This window comes from Schistocerca cancellata, chromosome 2 (genome assembly GCF_023864275.1).
Source record: "Schistocerca cancellata isolate TAMUIC-IGC-003103 chromosome 2, iqSchCanc2.1, whole genome shotgun sequence".
NCBI lineage: Eukaryota > Metazoa > Arthropoda > Insecta > Orthoptera > Acrididae > Schistocerca > Schistocerca cancellata.
The window spans coordinates 166,519,843-166,529,925 of record NC_064627.1 but is presented as its reverse complement, the minus strand read 5'-3'; the positions used below and the strand labels follow the sequence as shown (position 1 = coordinate 166,529,925).

General features: G+C 42.6%; 1 protein-coding gene across 1 annotated transcript in view; it reads left to right on the top strand.

Annotated features, from left to right (window-relative positions):
- Positions 1-994: 994 nt before the first annotated feature.
- LOC126144281 (uncharacterized) overlaps positions 995-10,083 on the top strand; it is a 35,892-nt gene continuing 26,803 nt past the window's right edge. The window contains exon 1 of the mRNA XM_049915482.1: positions 995-1,087. Within this exon, the coding sequence (XP_049771439.1) occupies positions 1,085-1,087 (3 nt within the window). The 5' untranslated portion in view covers positions 995-1,084. The remainder of the gene's footprint in view (positions 1,088-10,083) is intronic.

The window sequence follows — 10,083 nt, the reverse complement described above, 5'->3', positions numbered from 1 at the left end:
GGACGTCAATTCCGTCCCAGTGCCAGCACCCAAGGTACCAAGAGCAAGCTTCAACAGTTTTGGGCCGACTTGCCCCAGGAGGGGACACGACGGTTTATGTCGCCCTTCCCTACCGAATCATTGCGCGCATCCACGCCAGAGGGGTGCAGCGTCATGCTGATACGAGGGTTCACACTGCCGAAGTCTTTTGTAAATTTGAGACGACTTTGTAATCACTGAACCCTCTGAAGCTTCCCTTCGTTTCCTCTTCCCTTCTTAGTTCACTTTTTTGTCAGGTGGTCTGCATTTCATAACTAATAAATTCTTTCACAGTCCACATGTGCTTTAGGAAATGTTGAGCCTTTTAAAATATTGCTCCTAAATCTGTTTTTCTTGATTTCTTCTCTTACAGGCATGTTATCTGAGGATACTATTCTATACTCATTACTCGTGATTTACATAAAATATATGAGAAATAAGGCACGGAAGCTTTGCCGGCCGGTGTGGCCAAGCGGTTAAAGGCGCTACAGTCTGGAACCGCGTGACCGCTACGGTCGCACGTTCGAATCCTGCCTCGGGCATGGATGTGTGTGATGTCCTTATGTTAGTTAGGTTTAAGTAGTTCTAAGTTCTAGGGGACTGATGACCTTAGCAGTTAAGTCCCATAGTGCTCAGAGCCATTTGAACCATTTGAACGGAAGCTTTCCCAAAGTAAAGACGTAGCATATTTGTCTCAAACAAGCTGCCAAGCTGCATTCTACGACTATCTAACGCCATGTGACTAGGAAAATACTGATGAATACTGAAATGTGTGGAAATGTCTACACTTCAAGGAGATAACGAGCGGTCCTCTTCGTTTGTCAAATGCTCGCTATAACAGCCAGTGTGTGCATGCCGTGTAACCTGTAGCCGAGAAAACCGAAGGCGCCTTGTAACCGGTCCGCTGCTGATGACGCGCTCGTCAATGGCGTGTGGTGGGGGAACTGTGAATTCCCGCTGTGGGTATGACGCGGCGGCAGCCTCCCGTCTCGCATAAAACACCGCCGCCGCTCGCTCAGCTACGGCAGTCGCTTGCTGATTCTCACACAATACTCAGTCCGACACGATGGTAAGTTGATATTAGCGGCCTGAATAGTTGCTACAGTTTTCGTGCTAAAATACGACAGAAATTACCCGTTTTCGTTTAACTGTGTACAGCGATAACTGGCAGTCAGAGAAAGGCATGCCCGAGGATGCTACTCTGGCTACGTAACACTGTTTCAACGTAGTGTGATCAGACTGCATCGACTAGGAAGATTCGACATATCAGTCTTGCTACGCATATAGAAAACGTTCTTAACGTCTGCCGAACTACGTCCCTGCATACAGCGATAACTGGCAGTCAGAGAAAGGCATGCCCGAGGATGCTACTCTGGCTACGTAACACTGTTTCAACGTAGTGTGATCAGACTGCATCGACTAGGAAGATTCGACATATCAGTCTTGCTACGCATATAGAAAACGTTCTTAACGTCTGCCGAACTACGTCCCTGCAAACTCTCGGAACATTTAGTGTTACCATATTTCGCTAGCGCTCCGTGGTATGTTGTTTCCTTTAAAGCTTCGTGCTTTCTTGAGTTCCAGTCTGTCTTTAGTTTTAGGAAAAATGGCTATCTAGAACAAGGGGGTAATAAGTGACCACATATATATATGTATATTTCCAGTTATATATACGTTTATTTCCAATTACAGCGAAGTTTATCTATTGTGTTACAACAGTGCACGAGAGGAAGATAAAAAATAAACACTTGCTTTCCACAAAAAAATCTTGTGTATAGCCTATTTTTAGGGTAAGGACACAGGAAAAGAATTTGTTAACGCTGCAATCGACAAGTAGTGAAACATGTGAGGAAACGCTGACACTGTAGTCAGCTGTAAAATACAACCTTCAACAAATATGCACATAAAGAGGGCTGTATGATGCCCCAAAGTATTCCCTGGCTCTTTCAATCCTTTGGGAACAATACATAAAATTCTTACGCCTGCAGTCAACCTTCGGTGGTGAATGTATCTACGCAAGACACAATAATCTTTTCTTTCTCCTTAAGACCGTTTATGCACGCAATCATTAAAGCAAATTAACCAGACTTAGATTTCTTTACTATCAGGGTACTTCAGACACACCTCTCTGGTAAACGCTACTTTTCTTTACTTTTATTCTCCTTAATGTTTTGTTTATACTGCTATGTATAAAAGAAGCTTTAAACGTATACTTATACATTTAGAAGTGATGTACTACAGACTGTATGCTTCCAACATGTTGCCATTATGAAAGATGATGATAATCTTTGAGTGCAGAAATCGCTAAATTTATACGAAATACTTATAAATTTTATTAACTGTCTCTTAGTAAATGACATGATTCCCTTTGCCTTATTTACAGCCGCATCAGAGCCCTCAGATCCTTTCGTCCATTAGTAACAATTATTATGCTAAACAGCTCTTCATGTACTAAGTATCTTTGTTTCTCAGCGTATCAATAACTCATCGATTCGTACTTTCCTAGGCAGAGGTGACTCCCGCCAACTGACGATTACTATTGCTAACGAGACTCTTTTGAATCAGTTTAAAGGATGTAAAACTAATTATTTCCCTTAACTTTTTCCAAATAATTCCGTTGAATATACTCTTAATCTGAATGCGATTGTGTTATATTTTTGTTACATCTGTTCTTAATCTCAGATTACGATACGCGTTTGTAGATACTACAGTCTCTATATATAAAGCCACTCTTTCCTGTTTTTTAAGTAATTCTTTATATCTGTTATTTCAAAGAGGAACAAGCTATATTCCTTTTTCAATTTCTTATTCACAATATTCTTTCAGAATTTTAGGAAAACAACAAAATACAAGTAGCATAGTCTTGTTTTAATGTTGTAAGGTAGATCAGAATTTATTTTTCCTTCCTGTGAGTACACGCCCAGCAATCGATTTACACAGTGTTAATCCGAAGACTTAACTCAGCCGCCTTTCCTAAAAGTAAAAAAAGAAATAAATAAAAATGTTATTTGTTTGCCACCGACACTTTTGCCCTATAAATTAACACATTTCCAAATGAAGCTAAACCACTTCAGGCGTTGGCGTCTCACTACATTACCTGTTACGAATGTACGTTAGATCAGTAAGTAGACTCGATTCAGCCCATGTATTAACTGAAGAATAACACTGTTTCTTTCACACTAATGGTTCCACTGGACCTAGTAGTTTGATGAATAACTCGACTATAAAAAATTTAGTTAAATGTTCAAAGTAGTCATTAAGCAACTCAGACTTTCAGGTAACACGACAGTGGGCTCTTCTTGCAATCAGTCACGCACATGCCTTATCTAAGCACCCAATAGAAACACATTTCCGCACTTCGAACATCAAATAGCAGAAACCCCTCTCTGCACACCAGGATCTTCCCAGGCCAAGCTACTTCCAACCGGAAACAAATCACACACACAAATCAAAAAAGTTTTACATCACCTCGGTTCCGAGAATTCAGGAATCTGTATAGAAAATTGAAATAAAGATCAACATAAACATCGTTTCCGCCCTTTTTATTGCTCACGAAAACGACACATTGCTTGTTGTACCACCATACGGCGAGACCTTCAGAGGTGGTGGTCCATATTGCTGTACACATCGGTACCTGTAATACCCAGCAGCACGTCCTCGTGCATTGATGCATGGCTGTATTTGTCGTGGCATACTATCCACAAGTTAATCAAGGCATTGTGGGGCCAGATTGTCCCATTCCTCAACAGTGATTCGGCGTGGATCCCTCAGAGTCGTTGGTGGATCACGTTGTCCATAAACAGCCCTTTTCGATCTATCCAAGGCATGTTCGATAGGGTTCATGTCTGGAGAACATGCTGGCCACCCTAGTCGAACAATGTCGTAATCCTGTAGGAAGTCATTCACAAGATGTGCACGATCGGAGCGCGAATTGTCGTCCATGGAGACGAATGCCTCGCCAATGTGCTAGCGATATGGTTGCGCTATCAGTCAGAGGATGGCAATAGCGTTTCGTACAGCCACTACGGCGCCTTCCATGACCACCAGCAGCGTACGTTGGCCCCATATAGTGCCACCCCAAAACAGCAGGGAACCGCCACCTTACTGCACTCGCTGTAAAGTGTATCATAAGGCGTTCAGACCGACCGAGCTGCCTCCAAACACGTCTACATCTACATCTACATTTATACTCCGCAAGCCACCCAACGGTGTGTGGCGGAGGGCACTTTACGTGCCACTGTCATTACCTCCCTTTCCTGTTCCAGTCGCGTATGGTTCGCGGGAAGAACGACTGTATGAAAGCCTCTGTGCGCGCTCTAATCTCTCTAATTTTACATTCGTGATCTCCTCGGGAGGTATAAGTAGGGGGAAGCAATATATTCGATACCTCATCCAGAAACGCACCCTCTTGAAACCTGGCGAGCAAGCTACACCGCGATGCAGAGCGCCTCTCTTGCAGAGTCTGCCACTTGAGTTTGTTAAACATCTCCTAACGCTATCACGGTTACCAAATAACCCTGTGACGAAACGCGCCGCTCTTATTTGGATCTTCTCTATCTCCTCCGTCAACCCGATCTGGTACGGATCCCACACTGATGAGCAATACTCAAGTATAGGTCGAACGAGTGTTTTGTAAGCGACCTCCTTTGTTGATGGACTACATCTTCTAAGGACTCTCCCAATGAATCTCAACCTGGTAACCGATTTACCAACAATTAATTTTATATGATCATTCCACTTCAAATCGTTCCGCACGCATACTCCCAGATATTTTACAGAAGTAACTGCTACCAGTGTTTGTTCCGCTATCATATAATCATACAATAAAGGATCCTTCTTTCTATGTATTCGCAATACATTACATTTGGCTATGTTAACGGTCAGTTGCGACTCCCTGCACCAAGTGCCTATCCGCTGCAGATCTTCCTGCATTTCGCTACAATTTTCTAATGCTGCAACTTCTCTGTATACTACAGCATCATCCGCGAAAAGCCGCATGGAACTTCCGACACTATCTACTAGGTCATTTATATATATTGTGAAAAGCAATGGTCCCATAACACTCCCCTGTGGCACGCCAGAGGTTACTTTAACGTTTGTAGACGTCTCTCCGTTGATAACAACATGCTGTGTTCTGTTTGCTAAAAACTCTTCAATCCAGCCACACAGCTGGTCTGATATTCCGTAGGCTCTTACTTTGTTTATCAGGCGACAATGCGGAACTGTATCGAACGCCTTCCGGAAGTCAAGAAAAATAGCATCTACCTGGGAGCCTGTATCTAATATTTTCTGGGTCTCATGAACAAATAAAGCGAGTTGGGTCTCACACGATCGCTGTTTCCGGAATCCATGTTGATTCCTACATAGTAGATTCTGAGTTTCCAAAAACGACATGATACTCGAGCAAAAAACATGTTCTAAAATTCTACAACAGATCGACGTCAGAGATATAGGTCTATAGTTTTGCGCATCTGCTCGACGAGTGTTTGGTTGAAGGCATATGCGACACTCGTCGGTGAAGAAAACGTGATGCCAATCCTGGGCGGTCCATTCGGCAAGTTGTTGGGCCCATCTGTACCGCGCTGCATGGTGTCGTGGTTGCAAAGATGCTCGCCATGGCGTCGGGAGTGAAGTTGCGCATCATGCAGCCTATTGCGCACAATCTGAGTCTTAACACGACGTCCTGTGGCTGTACGAAAAGCATTATTCAACATGGTGGCGTTGCTGTCAGGGTTCCTGCGAGCCATAATCCGTAGGTAGCGGTCATCCACTGCAGTAGTGGCCCTTGGGCGGCCTGAGCGAAGCATTCATCGACAGTTCCTGTCTCTCTGCATCTCCTCCATGTCCGAACAATTTCGCTTTGGTTCACTCCGAGACGCCTGGACACTTCCCTTCCTGAGAATCGTTCCTGGCACAAAGTAACAATGCGGACGCAATCGAACTGCTGTATTGACCGTCTAGGCATGGTTGAACTACAGACAACATGAGCCGTGTACCTCCTTCCTGGTGGGATGACTGGAACTGATCGGCTGCCGGACCCCCTCCGTCTAATAGGCGCTGCTTATGCATTGTTGTTTATATCTTTGGGCGGGTTTAGTGGCATCTCTGAACCGTCAAAAGGGACTGTGTGATACACTATCCACAGCCAACGTCTATCTTCAGGAATTCTGGGAACCGGGATGATGCAAAACTTTTTTTGACGTGTGTATTTCAATACAGATACAAAACCAGTCTTCTGCTGCTCTGTGCAGCTGACGACTGACTTTTATTTTTATTGAAATGTTCTGCAGCTGTTAAAATGCAGCTATGAACAAAATGGTAAGATAAAATATTCTACCGAGCAGAACTACCGTACGAATCGCTGTTTAAACAGTTTGTGTTGCTACTGACTCATCGGTCAATGTTCTATTACAGTTTTCTCAAACTATATTCCATTTATCGTAACTTCACCATATATTCTAGGAATAGCCGAAATCTCTTAATCAACAAATTTATTAACTGGACCGAAAATTGCTGTTCTTGAAACTGCCTTAAAGTTACATTCTTTTGTATTCCATTGATGTTACACAACTAACTTCTCTGATAGGACTTTGTTTGACTTTATTAAGCCGACTCACCATTCGGTCGACCCCCGACTTAAATCTGAACTCAACTGCCGTTATACCCATTCTAAATCACGTGACCATTTACGGCCATGGAGCGTGGGCACGTCTTGCTAGCAGCAGCGTGTATGTTGTCACAGACTCTTGCTTCTTCATCTTTATCTACAATATGAGCATGGAAATTCCATACTACACCGAAGTATATAAAAGAAAGGACATTGTTACCACACCAGTAACAACAGATTTAATTTTGTATTTTCTTACCGTTGATCTGTATAAAGGGTGATTTTTTTTCTACCGTGTACAAACTCTATGGGTTTATCGATGAGAGGATACAGAACAAAAACAGTCTGATGAACTTATGTTCTGAAATGCATGGTTTCCATGCCAGAGACCACTTATTCAGTCATAGATTGTTACAGAGACTGCTGTCTAATACGAGCTATACCATGCCGCCACAGCTACAGTATGTGTTGAAAATGATTTTCATGTGCTGCAACGCTTGCGTGTACGCGCCGTAGAATGTTCTGTCTCGCACGTTCACGTCGACCAGGCTGCATCCGAACAGTGTCAAAGGCAGCATGAATACTTTGCTCCAGTGTTTCCACATCTGGAATGGACTCTGATATATAAAAAAATACGTAAAAAATAAAACCCGTAAGAAAACGAACACATATAAGTACACCCATACTTTTCAGATGGCCCCATAACCAGAAATCGCACGGGTTGAGATCCGCTGAACGAGCAGGCCATGCAACTGGACACCCTCGTCCGACCCATCGACCAGAGAAGACACGATTGAGATGCGTCCTGACGTTAACGGCGCGGTGAGCTGGAGCACCATCATGTAGAAGCCACCTAACCCTTGGAATCATCAATGGCACTTCTTCCAGCAGGGCAGGCAAAATCAGCCGCGAGAAATACCAATAGTTCCGGTCTGTTCCGGCGACGTTGAAGGAAGACTGGCCCCAAAATACTGTCGCCAGTTATCCTGGCTCACATATTCCGGCTGCACCGATGCTGATGATTCGCTGTCACCATTCCATGAGGGTTCTGCATATTATCCCATAGATATGCAAGTTACAACTCGGCGTAGAGGTGGCCTCATCTGTGAATACAATGAATGACACAGATCCCTGAATCGTGGTTGCTTGGCAAGGAAACCAGAGACAAAACTGCTCCGGATGTGGAAAGTCTGATGCTAATAAGCTCTGATAAGGGTAGTAACAATGGTCACGGAGAATGTTCCACAAATGACACGGCGTTCGCATTCCACATTTTCCTCCAAGTCTAGTGTCCGAGCATTTCGGGTAGGCTCTTCATGATTCCCTGCTTCCTGAAACGACCCTGTCTCAGATAAACGGTGAAACACTGTTGCAAACATTGAATGCTGTGACTGTTGGTGGGGGGGGGGGGGGTGAACAGGTCTCCTGGCCCGCGGCCAGTTGCCATCTGTCCTTCCGCCATGTAAACACCCTGTCGCCAAGCTCCCAATTCGAACACGAAACCATTGTGTACAACGCTGTATCACATCCACTACAGGGCGAGTCAGCAAGAGAAGTGAATCGGACACAACATTACCAATGACTATGGCAGGGCAGGGCGCTAGAGCATGAGGCATGACGTATGAGGAACAGTATCATCCCCTAGGAGGAAACCATACATATTGTAACTGTGCCTCCGTGGTACGGAGCATATTAGACCGCAGTCTCTGTAACAAAATATGTTTGAGTGAATGGTCTCTAGCATGGAAACCATGCATTTCCGGATGTAACTTTATTAGACCATTTTTCTTCCGCATCATCAATCAATCCATAGAGTTTGTACACGGTGAAAAAAATCACCCTGTATAAGGTGATGCTACTGTTACCGCCGTGTCGCTATACACTCAATTTTGGAGCACCAGGAGTAGTTATACTGCGTAGATTCTGAGATAACAAGTTTATATGTGGGAGTATTGTGACTGTCGAGTAAGTCACCTACCTACCTTAAGGGGTCGAAAAGAGAAACGTACAAGTTCGATCTGCAACAGAATAAATATTACATATTCCCTACGAAAGAAGGAAACAAAAGAATTTTTAAATCGTAAAAAGACTAAGCACTACAAGCGGCTTAAGACAGAAACAAATAGTGATTTCAGAGAAGGAAAAAAAGTACTGGCATGGTGAAAGACAAAGAAACTGAAGTACAAGTTGATGAGAGAAGAATTAACTCTTTCGTACCGCTGAATAAACGCAGCTTCGGGTGAATAAGTGTTAACGTTGAGTGTCAACAAGAAAAATATAATTGTGAAATACGGAGCAAAATAAAGATCGATTAAAGAAAAGAGATGTTTCAGTGTTACTCTGTGAGTTTGACAGAAAGTTGAAATATTCAAGTTTAAACGAAGCCGCGGAAACAGTCGGAATATTATAAACTAGGCAGTATTTGGTAATCATACAGATGCGAGTACGTAATCTGGCGGCAAAAAATTAATAAAGTACAAACATTTCATCAACTACTTACGAAAAAATGTTCAGCTCACTGCCACAGATAACAAGAATAGTTAAACTATTGACGGCAGTAAAATTTAATACCTAATAATCAGCTTGGCAGTATTTCTAAAAAGGAAATGACTGGTGAAAATGGAACATTAAATTTATTAAAAATAAATATGACTCTGAAAAAAGCAAACTAGCAACTAAAATCATTTTTTTTTAATAAGCATTTAATCGTATCGGATTAATGGCCACATCATGAACGTGAGATTTATTTCTTTCTCTTACACATCTTGAACCTAGTGACCAAGTTGCTGCCTTAAATATGAATGAAGAGGAAGAATTAAAAAAGAATTACATTACGATGATGTGATTGTTAAAATGTGCATTGCATACAATAAAAGTGTCACTGGTAAATAACATTATTTTATTCGCTTAATTTAGAAATACATGAAGCTATGATTCGACAGATTCACAGTTATTTGCAATTAAAAAACGAAGCAAAGCATTGGAGAAATAAGTTGTCTTAGGAATTTACGTTGGACATGTTTTATGTTTAAATGAAGATCGTGATTGGAATGAACTGGAGTTTTAGGGGTATCTAAAGAATTGAAATTAATTTACGATATATTTCCTCAATTTGCCAATTTTCAGGCATTACATGGTTCTCTGTATTACAGAACTCGGTTTGTCTTTTCAAATGATAAGAAGGTCTAGGAGTAGCGTCTTTGACTAAAAATCGAAATATCCAGGGGCCTGGTTCGAACCCAGCTATGGCTAGAATCTTGAATAAAAGTCATCATTAATGGGGGCGTACGATTGCCGCTGTAAATAGTAACCATCGTTATGCAAACGACATTCTTCGGAAGGGTGGATGAGAGGTACCTTCTTGCCCTCTGTGATAGAAACTACCCCTAAAATGCCGCAGAATTGGCAATATCAATGGCCTGAGGATGAATAAGGCGATGAACCACTGCATTAAAAAC